Source organism: Oncorhynchus kisutch, linkage group LG10 (genome assembly GCF_002021735.2).
Source record: "Oncorhynchus kisutch isolate 150728-3 linkage group LG10, Okis_V2, whole genome shotgun sequence".
Lineage (NCBI taxonomy): Eukaryota > Metazoa > Chordata > Actinopteri > Salmoniformes > Salmonidae > Oncorhynchus > Oncorhynchus kisutch.
This window is the reverse complement of record NC_034183.2, coordinates 14541107-14563834: the sequence shown is the minus strand read 5'-3', so window position 1 is coordinate 14563834 and position 22728 is coordinate 14541107. Positions and strand designations below refer to the sequence as shown.

The window sequence follows — 22728 nt, the reverse complement described above, 5'->3', positions numbered from 1 at the left end:
GTCAAGGATCTGATGCCGAGGAATCCAACTCCTCTCCTCAGGACCATATCCTTCCCAATCCACTAAATACTGGAACCCTCGACCCCGCCGTCTGGAGTCCATGATGCGGCGCACCGTGTAGACAGGACCACCTCCGATCATCCGAGGAGGAGGAGGACGAGGAGGAGGGGGCAACAGAGGACTGAGGAGAACCGGCTTGAGGCAGGAGACATGAAAGGTGGGATGTACTCTTAGTGTAGCAGGCAACTTGAGTCGGACCACAACAGGATTAATGATCTTCTCCACTACAAACGGACCAATGAACTTCGGTGACAGTTTCCTCGACTCAGTCCGTAGAGGAAGATCCCGTGTAGCCAACCAAACCTTATCTCCAATGGTATAAGCGGGGGCAGGAATACGGCGACGATTCGCCTGGATCTGATACCGGTCAGAAACCTTAAGGAGGGCCTTCCTGGCCCGATGCCAGGTGCGGTGGCAACGACGAATGTGGGTCTGGACAGAAGGAACCGAGAGATCCCGCTCCTGAGAAGGAAACAAGGGAGGTTGGTAACCGTACAGGCACTGGAAGGGAGACATCCCAGTGGCAGATGAAGGGAGAGTATTATGAGCATACTCGACCCAGGGTAATTGAGAGGACCAAGAGGTGGGATCAGAGGAAACAAGACAGCGCAGCGTGGACTCCATCTTCTGGTTGGCTCTCTCCGCCTGACCATTAGATTGGGGGTGAAATCCAGATGTGAGACTGACTGTAGCTCCAATGGCCAAACAGAAGGACTTCCAGACAGCAGAGGTAAACTGAGGACCACGGTCAGAAACAATGTCACAGGGCAACCCGTGGACCCTGAACACCTCCCTAACCAGGATCTCGGACGTCTCAGTGGCAGAAGGCAGCTTGGAGAGGGGAACAAAGTGGGCAAACTTGCTGAATCTATCCACAATGGTCAGAATAACCGTGTTACCAACAGAAGAGGGCAACCCCGTGACAAAATCCAGGGCCAGATGCGACCAAGGTCGCCGGGGAATAGGTAAGGGGTGAAGAAGCCCAGAGCTGGCCCGATTGGTACTCTTATTCTGCGCACAAACAGGACAAGCGGCAACAAACCTCCGGGTATCTTCTCCCATGGCAGGCCACCAAAATCGTCTGCGCAGTAACGCCATAGTCCGAGCAACGCCAGGGTGACAAGCTATCTTGCTGGCGTGGGACCACTGAAGGACAGCAGAACGAACCGACTCAGGCACGAACAACCGGCCGGGTGGACCGTTATCGGGCCCGGGCTGTGTCCGAAGAGCCGCCATCACCTCCTCCTCAATCCTCCATGTAACGGCTCCCACGACAACGTTCTGGGGAAGAATCGTCTCAGTCTTGGCCCCACTCTCCTCCGTCTTGGAGAACATCCGGGACAGGGCGTCCGCCTTCCCGTTCTTCGACCCAGGTCGGAACGTCAGGGAAAAATTGAAGCGTCCAAAAAAAAAAGCCCACCGGGCCTGACGGGAGTTGAGACATTTAGCCGATTACACGTAAGCCAGATTCTTGTGGTCAGTCCAGACCACAAACGGTTGCTCCGCTCCCTCCAACCAGTGACGCCACTCCTCCAAGGCGAGCTTCACAGCGAGAAGCTCCCGGTTACCCACATCGTAGTTTCTTTCAGCTGGAGAAAGACGACAAGAGTAGAAGGCGCAGGGATGGAGTTTACCGTCAGTGGAGCTACGCTGGGACAGGATGGCGCCCACCCCCGCATCCACCTCCACAACGAACTGACGGGAAGTGTCAGGTTGAGAGAGAATCGGGGCGTTGGTGAATCGGCTCTTCAAATCTCGAAATGCTCGGTCTGCCTCAGGAGACCAACAGAACTTTCTGGTGCAAGACGTCAGTACAGTTAAAGGGGCGGCCACCCGGCTGTAATCACGGATAAACCTCCGATAAAAATGTGCAAACCCCAGGAATCTCTGGAGCTGCAATCTGGTACCGGGCTGGACCCAATCCCGAACCGCCCGAACCTTCTCTTGGTCCATCTTGATCTCTCCCCTGGAGATGATGTACCCGAGGAAGGACATCGTGTGGGCGTGAAAATCGCACTTCTCAGCCTTCACGAACAGACGGTTCTCCAATAACTGCAGGACCTGCTTGACATGCTGAACGTGGCTAGAAAGCTCCTTCGAGAAGATGAGGATATCATCCAGGTAAATGAACACAAAAATACCAATCATATCTCTCAGAACGTCATTCACCATACTTTGGAACACAGCAGGAGCGTTGGTCAGTCCAAACGGCATCACCTGGTACTCGAAATGTTCCATCGGAGTATTGAACCCAGTCAACCACTCGTCCCCCTCCTTGATCCGAACCAAATGATAAGCATTACGTAAATCAAGCTTCGTAAAAACCGTAGCACCCTGTAAAGAATCGAAAGCCGAGGTCATCAAGGGCAGGGGATACTTGTTCTTGACCGTAATATCATTCAAACCCCGATAATCAATACACGGTCGAAGAGAGCCGTCCTTCTTGCTCACCCAAAAAAATCCTGCTCCCAGAGGTGATGACGAAGGCCGAATGAGACTTGCAGCTAGAGACTCCTTGATGTAGGTCTCCAAGGCCTCACGTTCAGGTTGAGAGATACTGTATAACCGTCCCTTGGGAAAGGCGGCTTCAGGAAACAGATTAATCGCACAGTCATAAGGTCGGTGGGGAGGAAGGGACTGAGCCTTCTGTTTACTGAATACTTCACCCAACTCGTGATATGTTTCTGGAACCAGGGACAAATCAGGAGGAGCAGAGGCACTGACCTGACTGGAAACGGCAGGAGAACAGGCAGTCCTAAGACAGTTAGCATGACAATCAATGCTCCAACTAGTTATCTTCCCCGTCACCCAATCAAACGAGGGATTGTGTTCCTTCAGCCAGGGGTAACCAAGAACCAGAGGAACATGGGGCGAGGACAGAATGAAGAAGGAGATAAATTCTGAATGATTCCCCGACAACAACATCTTAACCGGTTCAGTCCTCATAGTGATCCGTGCCAGACTACTGCCGTTCAGAGTGGTTGCTTCAATGGCTTCCGGCAATTGCTCCTTGGAAAGCCCCAGCTGTTCCACCAAGTCGGCATCAATAAAGCTGCCATCGGCACCTGAATCGATAAAAGCGTTCATCTCTAAGCTCTGATCCTTATTCATAAGGGTCGCAGGAAAACGGGGTCTGACAGGATTCTTGAGAGGTTGAAACTGGCTCGCTAAAATTCCTCCCAAAACTAGCGAGCCGGGCAGTTTAACGAGCGCTGTGGACAAGCGGAGATGTAATGTCCTGAGCTACCACAGTAGAGACAGCTGTTGGTCTCACATCTACGTTGGCGCTCCTCCTTAGTTAACCCGTGTCTCCCCACTTGCATTGGTTCAGGATCTGGTGGCAAGACCCCTCTACTAATCCCGTGTGGGGAATAACGATCAATACGTTCTGGTTCACTTCCTGAACCGAATGGTAACCGAGTTGCTGATTGATTGGATGGGCCCCACTGCTTCTGCCTCCTTCTCTCTCGGACTCTATTATCTACCCGAATAGATAAAGTGACCAAGCTGTCTAGGTCACTAGGCTCTGGATAAGAGATCAGCTCGTCCTTGAGTTGCTCCGACAACCCCTGGTAAAAAACCGCTTGTAGTGATTCCTCATTCCAACCACTCTCCACAGCCAATGTCCTGAATTCTATCACAAAGTCTGCCACACTGCGAGCTCCTTGGCAAAGAGAGAACAAACGTTTAGCTGCGTCCTTACCTCGGACTGGATGGTCAAAAAGCTTTCTCATCTCTGCCGTGAAACCCTGGTATGACGTCATGCATGTGTCTCGTCGTTCCCAAACAGCTGAAGCCCATTCCAGAGCTCTACCACGCAGCAGCTCAATAACAAAAGCTATCCTAGCCTTATCTGTGGCGTAAGAGTAGGGCTGCAGATCAAAAACTAACCCACACTGTAAAAGAAATTAACGGCATCCTCCCAGATCTCCCTCGTACTTCTCCGGTGTCGGAACCTTGGGCTCACGGAAGGAACCTGCTCCCGAATCGGCAGGTGATATGGGTGAAACAGGTGGTGGATGATCCGCCGGCAACCTGAGCTGATCCTGGATACTCGTTAATCGATCCGATAAGTTCCGGATTGAACCTGCTATCTCGTGTAGCGCCATGTTGTGTTGTCCCAACATCTTCTCCTGCTGGGTAATGGCATGGCAAACGGAGTCCAGGTCCGCTGGGTTCATCCTTGGCCGGATCGTTCTGTCACGTTTCTTCAAAATTGAACCCAGAAGCAGACCAGGACAAGGAGAGTAGGAAGAAGGTGAGTATTTATTTACAAGTGAATGTGAATGGGTAGATATATCCAGGTGGCATAGCGGGCAGCGGTGGTGAGTTGATGGGAGTAAATAGGTGGATCCAATGGGGAAGCGGAATCCTCCGACGACCAGGCGGGAATGGGGTAAATGATCCGGGTGAGTAACTGAAGACAGAACAAACGGAGGTAAGTTTAAGGCAAGCAAGACGTACAAAACAACAAAACAAATCCTATCCAACTTGAGGCTGATACTATGGCACAACATACTGTTCATGGCTAACGATCCGGCAGGGAATGGTTGTCAGGTCCGGGCTTATGAAGAGGAGAGATGATGATCAGGACCAGGTGTGCAGATAGCTGATGGGATACAGGTGCGGGTAATCAGAACTCCCAACTGGCTACATTGCCCGGCAACCAGACAGGGTGCCTTCCAGGACGCCGGAAAAAAACACTCCAGGACAGAACACTGGCAAATATCAGACTCAGGAAACGGGATTCGTGACATAAGGAGCCTTTTGGTCCCAGATTTGGTACTCCAGTACCGCTTGCCATGCAGTAGCAAAGAGAAAAGTCTATGACTTGGATGGAGTCTTTTTAGGGCCTACCTCTGACACCGCCTGGTATAGAGGTCCTGGATGGCAGGAAGCTTGGCGCCAGTGATGTACTGGGCCGTACGCACTACCCTCTGTAACGCCTTGTGGTCGGATGCCGAGCAGTTGCCATACCAAGCAGTGATGCAACAGGTTAGGATGCTCTTGATGGTGCAGCTGTTGAACATTTGGAGGATTTGAGGAGCCAGATATTTTCAGTCTCCTGAGGGGGAATAGGTGTTGTCATGCCCTTTTCACAACATTTTGGGGGTGTTTGGACCATCACAGTTTGTGTCGTCAGGAAACTTAATGATGGTGTTGGAGTTATGTGTAGCCACGCAGTCATGGGTGAACAGGGAGTACAGGAGGGGATTAAGCAGGCACCCATGAGGGGCCCTCGTGTTGAGGATCAGCGTGGCAGATGTGGGGTTGCCAACCCTTATCACCTGGGGGCAGCCCGTCAGGAAGTCCAGGATCCATTTGCAGAGGGAGGTGTATAGTCCTTCGCTTAGTGATGAGCTTTGAGGGCACGATGGTGTTGAACGCTGAGCTGTCGTCAACTAACAGCATTCTCATGTAGGTGTTCCTTTTGTCCAGGTGGGAAATCTGTTGATCCTGCAAAGTCTAGTGGGTCTAGGGTTTCTGGGATGATGGTGTTGATGTGAGCCATGACCAGCCTTTCAAAGCAATTCGTGTCTACAGACATGAGTGCTACGGGGCGGTAGTTATTTAGACAGGTTACTTTGGCGTTCTTGGGCACAGGGACTATGGTGGTCTGCTTGAAACATGTAGGTACTGTATTACAGACTCAGTCACATTACTGAGCGGTAAAGCCCTATGCTGAGTAAACACAGGCCACTAACAGCTCTCCTCTCCTGTGTTTATAGTTTCTAACTGGAATGTTATTAGCGGACAAGTTGACAAAAGGGTGACATATATGTAAGTATACAGTATGTATGTGACAAGTAACAATGCAAACACTCCCTCCAAATCTATGTCTACTCCACTGGGAAAACAAGCCATTTCAAACAACCTAATTCTGGGATTGTGTTCAGTATTTACTGTCTTCATTTTTTCATTTTTTTTACAAAGGACTTGGAGATTTTTGGGGCATTTCAAACCAGTCTAGTTCATGTGTGCAGTGAGTAACACACATTTTATCACCTGGCATCAAGTTAACATTCACAGAAATAATTTTCTTACCCTACCATAGGACACTTTGGTGTTCTACCCTTACAGGGCCATTACCACGTTTTGAAGTCATTTGCTGGTGGAAAAAGCTGAAAAATCCTCTTGTCCTACCCACATTTTTTGATGACCACATTATTGAAAGTGCAGCAGTGACCACTGTCCTCCCGTTCCCAGAAGTTGGTCAATATTGACGTGGCTGTGGTCCATACAGAACAGAAGACATGTCGAGTGCCCATTCATCACCACACATCCTTTCTGTCCTCACCACAACACCTGCCTCTAGACTAACACAGTGTCGTGCTTTCATACAACATGCTTTCATACAACATGCTTTCATACAACATGCTTTCATACAACACGATCACAGGACATTTACTTGTTTACCACAGACTATTTCACTGTTTATGGCTGCATCCCTTGTTCTCAATTTCCACCTGAAGACATACCCTAATCTAACTGCCTGTAGCTCAGCCCCAGAGGCAAGGATATGCATATTCTTGGTATCATTTGAATGGAAACATTCTGAAGTTTGTGGAAAAGTTAATTGAATGTAGGAGAATATAACACAGTAGATCTGGTGGAAGAAAAGAGAAAGAAAGAGCATACGTTTTCTGTTTTGTATTGTTGTAGCATCATCTTTCACATGTACTAGAATAGCCACACAGTCAGATAGGATGCTGGAGATAATTTTGATGGATAACACAAGAGGGCAAATGTAGGTGTGCAAAGTTTCAGACTGATAACTTCAGGAATGGGTGTGCTACATGACATTTAGCATGAAGTCACCCAGGTGTCCCACACAAGTTGCCCAAATGTACCCAAGTGGCCGAATTGGTGAAATGACCTATAACTATGTACAACAGTGCAAATAACTATATACAACATATCAAAAAGCAATTCTAACACACCAAAAAATATATAAACATTTTTTTAAATATATTATTTTATTTTTAAAAAACAGGGGTAGACCGTTTGGAAATCCTCTACACAATATTTTGTTGCCTGTGCCATGTCCCATAGCAGTCTCTTTCTGATGTAAAGCAGAGGCAAACTGAACAAGTGGTGCAGGTGATGGGGGACTTCATGCGACACAGACCACAACAACGCCTCCATGCTGTGCCCTTTTGGCCCTGAGGCACAGTCATGCCTGCAGTAATGAACTGTGGCATATGAACACCACTGGAGGCAGGAGTAGAGGGGGCATTGCAAATTGCAAAAAATATATGTATTTTTTTTGCCAAAAAAATAAATATATATTTCATAAAACGGCATTAGCACTTACCCGTCCAGAAGCACGTCCTGTCCTTGCAGAAACAGCTCCTCAATGTTTGAATCATAACACTCAAAGATTCCTCAAACAAAAAATCTGTCTCCTGTTTCCCGATCAATCTCTTCTATAATCTGGTGCAAATCTGTATACTTAGACTTGGACTTCGCTTTTCCTGATTTATTCGCCATGATGTCTTCAATGAAATCGTTGAAAAAACACTTTCCAAAATACTACTTTCCAAAACGCTGCTGTGCGTAATAAGCGTGACCTGTGGTCAATGGCGAGAATGAAGTTTGTTACACGTGCGTTTACAAACAAGGGATGGTGGTCCAACCCATAACCATCACATACTGGCGTTTTACCTTAGCTCATTGGCTATCTACCCAGCTAAATTTCAAGAAGATCAGGGGTCATTGTGCAGAAATACAGTCAATCAACGAAGCTTCGCTGACATTATTGGTGCGCAATGAAGTCATTGCTCGTTGTCTTCAAATCAGTTCACTTCGGTCAATACTCCCCGCAAGTTTGGCTGTGTTGCAAACATCCAGATGATTGCACTGAAACCAACTATGACTAGATAAACGATTGTTTAGTGTGTGTAATGTGTGTGTAATTACGTCAAATTCCATTGATAGAGATGGAATTCACGACACAAACGGTTTACAAAATGTTTTGTTTTAGGCTATAAAAATTGATTTGATCAAAGAAAACGGCACTTCATTTGATCACTGGGACCATCAGGAAGAGAAATAAGAGAAAGATATCAGAATGTAAGTCACAATTTTACCTTCACCTTGTTGATCGCTCTTCTCAAACAAAAGCATGGTATTTGTTCTCTGTAATAGCTATTTTAAATCGGAAAACGTAGTTTGATTACCAAGATCCTAATCTTTTGAAGGGTGTAAGACACTTGCATTTTCAAGAATGTTTAATGTTATGACGTTGTATTTTTAGTTGTCACTCTGAAATTTCCCCTGATGTTGATCCCTGTACGGGGATCGCAGCCATAAGAGGTTTAAACTTCACAGGTTAGTCCGAACATCTGCACCTGGCTGAACAAAACCATGAACCTTCTATCAATTACCAGGTAGAGTAAAGAATTCTATCTTTAACGAAGAACAGATTAGCAGCGCACCTCTCCCTCTCTCTCTCTCTCTCTCTCTCTCTCTCTCTCTCTTTGTCTCTCTTTCTCTCTCTCTCTCTCTCGCTCTCTCTCTTCTCTCTTTCTCTCTCTCTCTCTCTCTTTCTCTCTCTCTTCTTTCTTTCTCTCTCTCTCTCTCTCTCTCTCTCTCTCTCTCTCTCTCTCTCTCTCTCTCTCTCTCTCTCTCTCTCTCTCTCTCTCTCTCTCTCTCCCTCTCTCTCTTTCTCTCTTTCTTTCTCTCTTTTCTCTCTCTCTCTCTCTCTCCCTCTCTCTCTTTCTCTCTTTCTTTCTCTCTTTCTCTCTCTCTCTCTCTCTCTCTCTCTCTCTCTCTCTCTCTCTCTCTCTCCCTCTCTCTCTTTCTCTCTTTCTTTCTCTCTTTCTCTCTCTCTCTCTCTCTCTCTCTCTCTCTCTCTCTCTCTCTCTCTCTCTCTCTCTCTCTCTCTCTCTCTCTCTCTCTCTCTCTCTCTATTTTCTTAACCCTCCGTTCATTAAAACAGTCCTGAAATGAAAGTCTGTTTCATCTTTGCAGGAGCTGGCTGAACGTAATGCTCCCTCCAGGCATTCCAATTATAATTAAGTAGGTTAGCTACTAAAGTAAATTGATGTTTCCAGATGGTAGTTTATATATATATATTAACATATATTTAATGGACAATTAGGAATAATGAGCAGTAATTGTGGTGGTTGGATTCTTCAGGTGTTTAGTCATGCAGATGTTGTTATGAAGTGGTTAGTTCTGACACCAAAAGCTCTCTGGTAACAAACCACAGGCACCTGTTGGAAAGGAATATTTGTGTAATGGCTCTGAAATGTCATGTTACTGTAATGACTTTGAAAACAAAGAGGAAGGAACCTGGTCTGAATCTCGGCTGGCAATTACATTGTTGAGAGAGCAGTACACAGTCAACGACACAGAGATCAAATAACAGCAAACCCCAAACCAGTGTTCACGGTTGTTTGGTGTTTGGTCTTCTGAACTATTATTCGACTGTATCATTTATAATTGATCCCCCTTAGGGATAAAGAGGAAACAGGGAGTCCTTGAAACAGTTTGAAAATGTTACTATGCCTGTTTTATGATCAATCCAAAATGACAGACTACACTGAGTGTAGTGACTTTACCTCATGTCAAGTCACTCATTACGGTTTAAAAACGTGGAGGCATTGTCATGATCTAGGCTGTTTTTGTTCTTTCTTCTCCCCGTTGGAGAAAGTGTGGCAGTTAAAGGCCATGGTAGTAGTAGTTTCCCAAGACGCTCTGTCGTAAACATTCTTCCGAGCTGCTGTAATGAGAAATGCAGCTGTGTGTTCTTCTTTGCATGGAGAGGGTGAATCAACCAGTAAGGTAGAGAGAGAGAGAATAGAGTGAGAGAATGAGCGTGTGAGGGAGAGAAAGAGAGAGGGAGAGAGCGAGAGAGATGGCCAAACGAGAGAGCAGGAGAGAGAGATAGAGAAAATGAGGCATGTGGAGATTAGTGGAAATACTTGTTTTTTTTTGTAACCACACATCCTCAGGATAGTGGAGCAAACCCATAAACAACTGAATGTATAGCAAACAAGGGGAAGTAACTATCCCAGTAGAACTCCCATGGTATTATTGCATTTGAGTCATTTAGTAGATACTCTTATCCAGAGCAAATTACATAAGCATTTAGGGTTAAGAGCCTTGCTCAAGGGGTACATTGACAGATTCTTCACCTAGTCAGCTCAGGAATTGAACCACTGACCATTCAATTACTGGCCCAACACTCTTAACCACTACACTACCTGGCTCCACAGCCAGGAAATCTGACAAACAGCCCTTCATAGAAATCATTATATCAGCTGCTTCAGCACAAGACACAACATAATAGAGAAACTGTAGTTTGGATGTGGGAGATGTGACATGAATGAGTGGGTCACAAGGTTGGGCTCCGTTCAAATTGAAGGCAGACAATTTATTAAGAAGTGATTTGAATTTAACATTCAGAAATGTAAATAATTTTGACATAAATCGTTTCTACTTTTCAGTTTATTGAGAAGACATTGAATATAAATGCAATTTTTTTGATAATTGAATTGTAATTTTAGTTTGTTTCCTGAATTCACTGTCTTCACTTCGAATTCAGCCCAACCCTGGTGGGTCAGTGAGTAATGTTTGGTTGTGGGACAGGGATGATAGGAGATGAGTCATGCCTGATCTACAAGGTTCAATAACACCATTATCATGCTTGATGAGTCATAGTATAGTACTTGGGTACTTACAAGCCATCCTCCGCCAAGGCCCCATTGTCCAGTGAGGGGCCTCCAGGGCCCAAGGTACTGCTGCTGCCCATACTGCGGAAGGATTCCCGGGCCCTCCGCCGACGCTCTCGCTCCACCTCCTCTGCATCCTCCACGCTCCTCTGGGTGGTTATTCTGTGGGGCGAGAGACGGGGTGAAGATATTTGTTTAAAGCTACAGTCTATGATTTATAAAATAACAAAATGGGTCACCTCCACTTGAGAGATGAGGCTAAGGAAGAAATATAGTAAGAATTGTAATGACCATTGAACAGCTTTCAAAATCCCAGACTATAGCTTTAGAACCTTACTGAGAAATGCTTTTCACCCCCATGTGTCTTTGAGTTATTTGTGCCCAACATGGTTGGATCCCATGAGTCATTGTCCTGGGCTCTCCCAAGAAGATGTTTCTAAACAATGGCCTGTTCATTCCTGGAGAAGGGAGGATGCCAGGAGAACATCTGCCTCAGACCTCCTAGCATTCAGCTCGTCACGGATGAGCGATGACATCCCAACAGAACATCGGAAATTCTACTGCATCCCCCTGTGTTTATCTCACTAGTAAACATACACACACATGTGGTTCTACTCATGTTTGCATTTTACTGCAACAACACATTTATCACAACAGTGTAAACCACTTTATCCACGTCAGACCAAACCAAACTCCCCTTGGGATTCAAAAAGGGTTCAAAGTGCATCCTCACTAATGTAGACATTTAAATGTTTCCTGGAAGTGCATGACATCTAGTTTTCTGTATTTATGAAGAGCAGATTCCACAGCACTTATGGACTTGTCGGCTGTACTGTTTATCTGTTTTGTAACGAAGGGGTCATGGTACTAGCCTCAGGGTAAATGTAGGAAGTTCAAGACATCTATTTTTCAATGTAATGACCAGATAGTTTACAGCACTTACAAACTTGTCTGTGGTACGTCTCTGCTGTGTAGCTAGCGAGGGCCATGGTATGAGCCTATACGGGTGAATGCAGGAGAACTGCCTGGTCAATAGATTCCATCTGTGTGTCAGGGTGTCAAATGACAACACTCACATGCATTCGGCTTCTGGGTCAATTAAGGCAGTCTCAGGTCACTAATAGGGCCCTAATGTGTCCCAGGCCCCGGGGCGTTTGTGTTACCACCACCTGAGGCCATCTGCTTCAGTGACTCTCCCTTTCACAACACCCCATATAAAGGTCCATGTAGGTGGGATGGTCCGTAAAACCACACCCCACCTCTAATCACAGGGTTTTTTGTGAAAGGGAAAGGGGGGGGGGGGTGAAAGGGTCAGAGCACAGCTGGATCTAGGTTACCCAGATACGTTCCACTATTTTCAATGTTGGTTTCCTTCACAATCAGAACTGGTGGCCAGGGGAAAATGAGCTGATAACCAAGTGCCCAACACCACTGACTGATGGATGAACCAGGAAGTATTGTCATGGTTTCACAAAGGCGACTTCACGGACGGGTTGAAAAACTGATGTATAACTCATTTGATATGTCAATTGAGAAACAAAGGATCATTTTTGACTTTGTCTCCTCAAAAATGTTGACACAACACAACCATTGTGGAGACAAGAACGCAGGCACACCATCCCATTTGGTATGGTTTTAGAGGATGTGGCAGTCGGACTTAACTTCTTATACATATCATTCTTTTTCCTTTCATTTGCATTATGGGGTTATCTCATTCTTGGCACTAGTCAAACGTCTTGACTCAGATGATGATGTCATTAATCTGTTGGTGACTGGATTATCGATGGCCTTTCTTTCTTTGTCATCCTCTTTCATTCACTGTCTAAATCTGTCCTTGTTTAAACCTAATCTAAGAGACCCATTTTCCCACCCCGTTTGTCTTCTGGATCTGCAACCGTGGGAGGTGGGGGGGGAATAGCAGTGAGGAAAGACACGCCAAAGAATCTGGTTTACATTGGGGCTTATGTTGCCTTTCCTGACAATTGTAACGACATCTAATCTCGACTTCCTCTAAATAATGTTCAAAAGCCGCAGGGCCAAAGAGACAGATCCCGACAGTTAGACTGTTAAGTGGATTTATTTGGGGCAGTTTTTCCCCTTTGTAAATTCACACTAGAGCAAGCCTGAGCATGCCACTGTTGTCTCCACACAAAACTGAAAACAAACAGACAACTGCCTCTCCAGACCAGATGGGTCGGTGTTGTGTGTCACAGGGGAGTGTGATTAGCAGAGTTCTTGGAGTGGGAACTGCCAGATGCTTCACCTTTCTGACAGACATATTTACTTATCAAATCACATTTTATTTATCACATGCACCGAATACAGTGAAATGCTTACTTACAAGCTCTTTTCCAACAATGCAGAGAAAAGTAAGAAAGTGAAAAACACATGAGGAAATATACCACACAAGAATGAAGCTATATACAAGGAGTACCAATACCATATCAATGTTCAGGGGTACGAGGTATTTGAGGTAGATATGTACAGTGCCTTCAAGAAGTATTCATACCCCCCCCCCCAAAAAATGTTTTTTACAAAGTGGGATTAAAATGTATTGCAATTCTTTGTGAACGATCTACACAAAATACTATGTAATGTCAAAGTGGAAGAAAAATTCTAACATTTGTATAAAATTCATGGAAAATAAACATTCATATATATTCATTAGATAAGTACGCAATAGATTACAGTCACATTTGGCAGTGATTACTTGCTGTGAGCTTTTCTGGGAAAGTTTCTGAGAGCTTTGCACACCTGAATTGTACCATATTTGCAAAAATTCTTCAAGCTCTGTCAAATTGGTTGTTGATCATTGCTAGACAGCCATTTTCAAGTCTTGCCATATATTTTCAAGCTGATTTAAGTCAAAACTTGGTAAGCAACTCCACTCCAGGGTATATTTGGCCTTGTGTTTTAGGTTGTTGTCCTGCTGGAAGATTCATTTGTCTCCCGGTGTCTGGTGGAAAGCAGACTGAACCAGGTTTTCCTCTAGGATTTGACCTGTGCTTTATTTTTATCCGCCCAAATAAACTTATGACAAGCAGAACCATAGCCTGATGCAGTGTTTGAAAATATGAAGAGGGGTACTCAGTTGTGTGTTGTTTTGGATTTGCCATAAACAATGCTTTGTATCAGGACATAAAGTTAATTTCTTTGCCACATTTTTTTCAGGTTTACTTTAGGGCTTTACAGTTTTGGAATATATATCCTGTACAAGCTTCCTTCTTTTCAATTAGGTTAGTATTGTGGAGTAACTACAATATTGTTGATCCATCCTCAGTTTTCTCCTATCACAGCCATTAAACTCTGTAACTGTTGTAAAGTCACCATGATGAAATTAGGTGGAAGGGCGCCTGTATCTTTGTAGTGACTTGGTGTATTGATACACCATCCAAAGTGTAATTAATCACTTTGCCATGCTCAAAGGGATATTCAATATCTGTTTTGTGTGTAGGTCAGTGACACAAAGTCTCAATTGAATCCATTTGAAAGTCAGGCTGTAACACAACAAAATGTGGACAAAGTCAAAGGGTGTGAATACTTTCTGAAGGCTCTGTACTGGGCCATCCCCACCACCCTCTGTAGTCAAGGGCGGTGCAGTTGCCATACCAGGCGGTGATGCAGCCAGTCAAGATGCTCTCGATGGTGCAGCTGTAGAACTTCTTGAGGATCTGAGGGACCATACCAAATCTTGGAGGGATTTTATTCCTCCTAGAGCATAGGCCACCAACAAACTTAACAGAAAAAGGCCACTCTTGGGTTTCAGACTGGAGGTTCAGATATTGGGAGAAGTTTGACGGTCTAAACAGCAGTCAGGGGATCACAAGCAATAACCATGTTTCATGATAATGTACTGTATTTGGTTAGCAAAGTGCGGGTTGCAGGCAGCCCGAGTGAATTTTGCTCTGGAAGTTAATGACATGATCTACCCCAGCAATAAAGCCTTCAAATGCACTGAGGGTTGGAATGATTATGGAACAAAATGTGAACCCCTCTGGTAGTTCATTCTCCATCTCTGACTCCCTTGTTAGGTTTGACACCTGGCTGTTAAAGATGATTGACTGGCCACCCAGAGATCACAAAGATCAATGGAGTACAGGAAGAGAGGTGACCCCTAACATCTCACTGTGACACACCGGGTTTCCTGCCACACTGTGAAAATTTGAGCCAAAATTATGACAGAGCCATATATTCCTTCTGTTGTGTAGCATTTACATGTATACACACACACACACACACACACACACACACACACACACACCCTTTGCTTGACCATTGTACGTAATACTTGACTAGAGATGCATTAGGTAAGAAAGTAAGTATTTCACAGGAAACCACAGTCATTATTATCTTAAAGTTAGAAAGGTTCAGAACACTTGTTTAGCTCTTCGCTACTCGCTGAACGATTATATAATAACATGCTTTCCTTCCTCTATTAAAAGCCAAACAGACAGACACTGAAGAGAGGGGGCTGTGAAAAATGTCCAGGATGATGTCATGGTTGTCATGAAACAAGTTAGAACAGTTGCTATGTGGACGCCATTACATCAGCCATACACAATACTATGTTGTTGACGATACTGAGGAGATTACTTTTCCAAGAATCGAGTGAACAAGTCACTAACTGAGAGGAGCTTTTGCCAATTCACACTGCCATGAACTAACTTGAACTACAGATTAAAACCAAGTCAGCTGTAGCCTTATGTGTCTCTACTCAAACGAATGAAAGCCTACTATGAATGCCACATCATCATGACACTTTCCAGTAATTCCAAAATGGCTGGTCATTTTCAGTGAAACGCAACATGTTTATGGCAGACGTTTACACACGGCCACCTGGGGAGGATGAACGATGACCATGGAGGTGACTGCCAGGCAATCTGACTGCATTGCCATCAGAGGAAGCTGGTGAGAGGCGATATAGGAGGACGGACTCATTGTATTGGCTGGAATTGAATAAATGGAACGGTATGAAACACATAAAACAGGGAAACCAAGTTTGACTGTTCCATTTATTCCATTCCAGCCATTACAATGACCCTGTCCTCCTATAGCTCATCCCACTAGCCTCCTCTGGCTGCCATGGACACAGGCCTGCCTGGGCTCCCCCTGTAAGCCAGTAGAGTAGACAGTAATCACTAATCGCCATGTTATGGCTCTCGACTGGCCCCCCGTGCAGAGCCCAAATGGAGCACAGCTCATTTACTACAGTCTGGGAACACCAGGGTCCTTTTGGTTTGTTTACCTACGGGCTTTAGTCAAAGCTCATTACACACAGGTAACTGACAAAATAAAGCAAACCACCAACATAAAGCGTCTTAATGCGGCGTTGGTCTCAACTGCATGGAATACCCTAATACAGCTGTTCAATGAGCAGGTCTGGTGAATCCATTTGCATTTCATCTTATCTCACTGTGTGGGATTTGATGGTTTTAAATCCATGGTGAGACCGATAGAGATAAAATCCATCCACCACTGAGTCTATCTTATCCTATAGGATCTTAACTGACCAAGGCAGGAGAGGTAACCGTCAGAAAGCCAGTCTGTCTATCACCTCTTTCCCTTCCTGCTCTAAAGAGAGTGATCTCTGGAGAGGGAAACACCTGGGTGTTTGCTTTCCCCTGTTGCCCTCCAAAAGCCGACAACCTTTGGTAAGGCACACCAGGGCAAGGGCAACGGAGAACCTTGGTCAAGCATAGTTTACTATATAGGGAACAGGGTGCCATTTGGGACATAGTCAGAGTTCATTGCCTTTTCACTCAACTGGCAAAGCCCACCACATTCCTCTGTCTCTTCTCTCTCCCCCCCTATCGTAAAACAGAGAGAACACCTAGTCCACCGAGGTCACAGGCTGAGGTGGGTGGATCTGTATTATTAATGTGCCTGTATTGATCAGAATCAGAATTGCCTTTATCCGTCAAGGACATTTTAATATACCCAGAATTTATCTTTGCGAAATGGTGCTGCCTGCAATAGACAAAATATAAATTTACACATAGTCTACATATAGACAATATAGACGCAGGCTAGCATAGGGGTGAGCAGGCCAAGGTGGGGTGGGTCTGTAGTATGAGTGTGTCTGCTTTAATGCAGGCTAGCAGAAGGGTGCACAAAACAGACAGGCTTCCTCTGCTTGACGCTTCCCTGGATGCCTTGTGAATGATCTCATCACAAACCTCTGAGTGATGGAGGATCAGAGATGAGGAAGACGGAAAAGAGAAAAGCTCTGTCTCTTTCTCTCTCGCTCTCTCTCTCACCCTCTCTTTCTCACTCCATCTCTCTCACTCTCTTTCTCTCTCTCCATGTTTCTCTCTGTCTCTCTCTGTCTCTATATATGTCTCTCTCTGACTTCATTCAAAACAGATCCACCTCACATTCTTTCCTTGACCTATTCTGATGAATGTCACAACATCAGATAAAACGTGTTTAGAGGCCACTGCTTTTCTGAGATTGTTTCCATTTGTGTTCTGTTTGCTTTTATTGGTAACGACACAGCGCTCTTGGAGGTTTTAATGTGGTTTTACTGTGAATACCTCCTCTTGGTAGAAGCTGAAGTTTGGGACAGTTTCACTGCTTAGTGTAAGGGTGCTTTTCACCAACAATAAGACTCAAATTTGAGTCTGTTTGGCTTCTAACATCAGTATTTCTGACTCACTTAATAGTAAATCTGAGGCAACATAACATTTAATCAAGAGGATGAAGGATCATGAACTAACTGTAAACCATATTTTTGTTACAGTAAACAAATGATAAATAATAAGCGTGTGAGAGGTTTGGAATTATCTGACACTAAGGTTGGGATGGAGAAGTGTCTGTCTGAAGCTGATGTCATCCATCTCTCTCCACTTTCCCAGTGGGAACATCTGCACTGAGGATTAGCCCAAGTGTCTCGTGGGAACACCGTTTTGATGCCCCCCCCCCCCAGGCCTGGCTGTATAGTATTTATGTTCCCTAAAGACATTGGATGAAGTGCCTTCTACCCACCTCCTAACTTTCCACACCCTCTGAGCAGCCTAAGTGCCTAAGCCTCAACTCTCAGCTGTTTCATAAACCACACCTGCTCTGCTCCACCGGAAATCCTCAAGCCTGTCTTTCTTCTCCCATTGACAAAACTGGAACACTCTGAATAGACAATTCTCAGTGAAGACTGAATTCTGCATTCATTTACTCTCTTTCACTTATTCTTTTGTTTATCATGACAGTTGAAGTGTCTTAAGGTCCCTTTCCCAAACAGTGTTCTGTGTTTGATCAATCAGGGAAGGCTCTGGATCGACTGATCCACTGTTTGGAAATTAGACTGAAATGGGTCTCGATAGATGGAATCTATGTTATTTCATGTCTCTCGTATTTTAATTGTGTAATTGCCCCCCCCCCCCCCTTCATGTTATAGTGATATTTCTATTTCTATTGTTTATTACCATTTTCATTATTTTATTTCACTAGTCCTGCGAGTTGAAGCTGGAAGCCTAAGATTTTCACTGTGCCCTGCAATCACACCTGCAACCCTGACCATGTGACTATTAAACACTCTGAATCTGAATGTTGAGTGATTTCTGGACCTGCACTAAATGGAGGCTATCGATTTACAGACCACCTACACTTTACTTTCACTACTGGCTCTCTCCCTCAGAGTGACACTGGGGGAAAGGAAATGCCAAATAAAGAGAAATACCTAACATGCCGCCACCCGTAAGCAGCCCCTTTTCACAAGGGAGTGGCCCATGTCACCCCTGTCACCTTTGACACAGTTCACAGCCCCAATTTGCCTCAGTTTCAGTCAGAAGCGAAAGCCTGGGGCACCAATCTCATAATCTTTCTTTCTTTCTTTCTTTCTTTCTTTCTTTCTTTCTCTCTTAATCCCTATCTCTGTCTCTCTCTTATTCCCTATCTCTGTCTCTCTCTCTTATTTCCTATCTCTGTCTCTCTCTCTTATTCCCTATCTCTGTCTCTCTCTCTTATTCCCTATCTCTGTCTCTCTCTCTTATTCCCTATCTCTGTCTCTCTCTCTTATTCCCTATCTCTGTCTCTTATTCCCTCTCTCTCTCTCTCTCTCTCTCTCTCTCTCTCTCTTTCTTATTCCCTATCTCTGTCCCTCTCTCTCTTTCTCCCTCCCTGTCACCCAGAGTCTTCGAGAGGAAAAACAACCAAGGAGATCTGATGTAAAGGTCTGTCTGTGGTGTCAGAAGCACTGCTTCAGTCCTAGCTGACAAAACTCCACTCCGTGGTGAAGGAAGTTTCTGATGAACTTCACCAACTTCACTGGAGACGAGACTAGTCTTTGTGAAATCTAGCTCTGACTACATCGATTCGCCCAAGGTCAATACTTCACAAATGTTTTATTAGGAAAATGTTTGTCCTATGTTTGTCCTCTGAAGTTGCTTGCCTTTCTTTTGTTTGCTGAAATCCATATTTTTTCAATAAACGTTAATCAAATACAACCACAGACTGCCCATGTGGCCATTGAATCTCAACAAGGAAACAGTCAGTAGTGGTATTTGATTAACTTCAGTCCCAGTCCCTGTCCAGGTTGTGTTGTCAACAGTGATAAGACCCAGGGCAGTGGACATTGAATTACCCATCCTGTAATCATAGCAACAGGAGAAAGCCCAGGGTCTGTATACATGAAGCGACTCAGAGTAGGAGTGCAGATTTAGGATCAGGTCCCCCCTCTTAGTCATTATGATATAGAAGGCAAAAGTGTGCTGATCCCAGATCAGCACTCCTACTCTGAGAACATTTGTGGAAGCTGCTGTGGGATCTACCTCTGACCAACATCTACAGTACACTGATCCATCTCTCTGGTGCTCGATCTGACAAACATGTTCACTAAAGAGAGGCTGGCTAGCCAGAACTGGGGATATATGGCTACATGGTTTAGCATGGTTTAACATACAGTGGTTCCTCAATTAAAAGTTGCCATACCACGGTATAGTGTACGATATGCCGTGCTATGGTACGCAATGAACTCTAGCAGGCTACAAACATAGTGCTGTGACTCAATTTACTAGAGTTGAGCACCTTTTTTCTCGAGCATACCTGAAAAACAGCATACTTAACTATCTTTCTCTATTCAAACTATCTCTACTCCAAAAACAGGTTTCATGTTTTTACTCACTTCAAGAGGTTCTGCAAACCTTGCTTGCTGGAGTTTCTTCTCAGGATAGCATGTGACATGTCTCCTTTCTCCTCTTCTGACCCTCTTTATCGGAATCAAAATATCACAAGTGTAGCTCCTCTTCCTCCGACAGAATGACAGAACCTCTGTCTTTTCCAGTCCTGAGCCCAACGGCTAGTGATGAGGTTTCTATAGGACAGATCTCTGTACTCCTCTTTTGTCCCTCAGATGAGAAGGCACATACACTTTCTGACCTAGCCACACAGACACACACCCCCAGGGCTCCCTCGTCTCTTAGATGCTGGCCCCCACGTAGCCTGTTGAAAATGTGAGGAAAGCTCAGAGCAGCACTCTCTTTCCTCTCACAGAGACAGACTTTAGTTACTGCCCCCCTCACCCTCCTCCTCTCTCCCTCTCTCCTCCTCCTCTTCCTCTCTGCTACATGTGGTTCTTATTGAGTGCTCAGACCGTAGCCCAATATCTTTTTTCCTCCCTTACCCGTTCTGCAGGGTCATGTGGCTTTCCCTGGGGGAGATGTAAGATGATACCCCCACCCAACGTCCTCCAATCCAGACCCCTAATACCCCCCTGTCCCTCTGTCTGTCCCCCGGGCCCATCCACTCCCTACATCTCAATCTTCACTCAGATTAGAAAAGATTAAGAAAACAATTGAGATATTTGCATTTGGGAACAAACAACACTTAATGGTCCTACACATATATTGAATGCTTGTCCTGTTCACACTACCTCATATTACTAATAATCAGTAAAACAAAAATATTGAGTAGGTTCAGTTTTATTTACCAATCATAAAGTAGTAAAAACATTTTGAATGAACACATTTCGTTTATCAAATATGATTTATTTAGAGGCATGTGGCATTTGGAGAAGTACTGTTTGTCACTTTGGTGGTCCTACTGTTTATGTTCCTTTCCAACCTGTCTGGAAAGTGACACTCTCAGTGGGACTTGGTGTCAGTATGGCCAGGTAGAAGATACATGACAAAGTTCAGTTTTCTTGGAAAACTATCAGGGAATATTCTGAGCATGCAACAACAGGTCATTGGGGAGTCTCCTGTGTATTCAGTGTGTTTGACAAATGACAAGCATAGCGTCAGCAGACAAGTGGTAGCATAGCGTCAGCAGACAAGTGGTAGCATAGCGTCAGCAGACAAGTGGTAGCATAGCGTCAGCAGACAAGTGGTAGCATAGCGTCAGCAGACAAGTGGTAGCATAGCGTCAGCAGACAAGTGGTAGCATAGCGTCAGCAGACAAGTGGTAGCATAGCGTCAGCAGACAAGTGGTAGCATAGCGTCAGCAGACAAGTGGTAGCATAGCGTCAGCAGACAAGTGGTAGCATAGCGTCAGCAGACAAGTGGTAGCATAGCGTCAGTCTTACACTATTCAAACTTTATAATATGATTTATAGTTCCTATATGGACTTTCTGTTTTATGAGAACGTGGACTATTTTCAGGCCCCAATGGAAGAACCATCACAACCCACTCAACACACACAGACAAACACACTTTCCTTTTCTGTTCAGCCTCTCATGTACCCCCCCCCCCCCCCCCCCCCCACCCGCCAAAGTACACTGTCACCAGGGCGACGGCATAGTCACTGCCGTTACCATGGCGAAGCTGCCCACCACTCACGCCTCCTGTGCTGCTGAGACTCTCTCTGTGACACGTCGGACAAAGGGAGTACTCAGCCTGTCAGAGCCCGACTTAGATTGGCCCTCCCACCGTCCCACCCCCCTCATCAGGAGAAGCTGCTCACAGCAGCAGGGGAACAGCGGTGGACATGTAGAAACAACCCAAACCAAATAAAATACTTTATGGCACCCTCACTGACCTGAACACTGGTTGTATCTAAACCTGGGTTTAAATACTATTTGAAATAATAATAATTGTAAGTAATTTATCTCTGCTTGATTAAGTTTCCCTGGCTTAATCAACCAATAGAATAGTCCCAAAATGTGAAACACAGCCCATCTGGCATTGTGGGCCCGCTATAGCAAATGTTCAAAGTATCTGAAAGATTTCTGATAATGTTTGAATACAGCTCTGGGCGTATCCCACTGTTCTTATCCCGCTGGCCGTATCCCGCTGGTCGTATCTCACTGGTCGTATACTGGTCATATCCCACTGGTCTTATCCCACTGATCGTATCCCACTGGTCTTATCCCACTGGTCGTATCCCACTGGTCGTATCCCACTGGTCGTATCCGACTGGTCTTATCCCACTGGTCGTATCCCACTGGTCGTATTCCACTAGTCGTATCCCACTGGTCGTATCCCACTGGTCGTATCCCACTGGTCGTATCCCACTGGTCTTATCCCACTGGTCGTATCCCGCTGGTCGTATCCCACTGGTCTTATCCCACTGGTCTTATCCCACTGGTCTTATCCCACTGGTCGTATCCCACTGGTCGTATTCCACTGGTCTTATCCCACTGGTCGTATCCCACTGGTCGTATCCCACTGGTCGTATCCCACTGGTCTTATCCCACTGGTCATATCCCACTGGTCGTATCCCACTGGTCGTATCCCACTGGTCTTATCCCACTGGTCTTATCCCACTGGTCGTATCCCACTGGTCTTATCCCACTGGTCGTATCCCACTGGTCGTATCCCACTGGTCTTATCCCACTGGTCGTATCCCACTGGTCGTATCCCACTGGTCTTATCCCACTGGTCATATCCCACTGGTCGTATCCCACTGGTCTTATCCCACTGGTCGTATCCCACTGGTCGTATCCCACTGGTCTTATCCCACTGGTCATATCCCACTGGTCGTATCCCACTGGTCGTATCCCACTGGTCTTATCCCACTGGTCTTATCCCACTGGTCGTATCCCACTGGTCTTATCCCACT

The 22728-nt window shown here is 45.4% G+C and overlaps 1 protein-coding gene across 3 annotated transcripts in view; it reads right to left on the bottom strand.

Moving 5' to 3' along the window:
* LOC109897798 (non-muscle caldesmon-like) overlaps positions 1-20325 on the bottom strand; it is a 46753-nt gene extending 26428 nt beyond the window's left edge. For 2 of the 3 annotated variants that reach the window (XM_020492372.2, XM_031833174.1), the window contains exons 1-2: positions 19855-20258; positions 10749-10901 (exon numbers count right to left, since the gene is read on the bottom strand). In XM_020492372.2, the coding sequence (XP_020347961.1) occupies positions 10749-10901; positions 19855-19913 (212 nt within the window). In that variant the 5' untranslated portion in view covers positions 19914-20258. Of the gene's footprint in view, positions 1-10748; positions 10902-19854 lie in introns of all 3 variants that reach the window. The other variant, XM_031833175.1, reaches the window with a different exon arrangement.
* Between the last annotated feature and the right edge of the window lie 2403 nt (positions 20326-22728).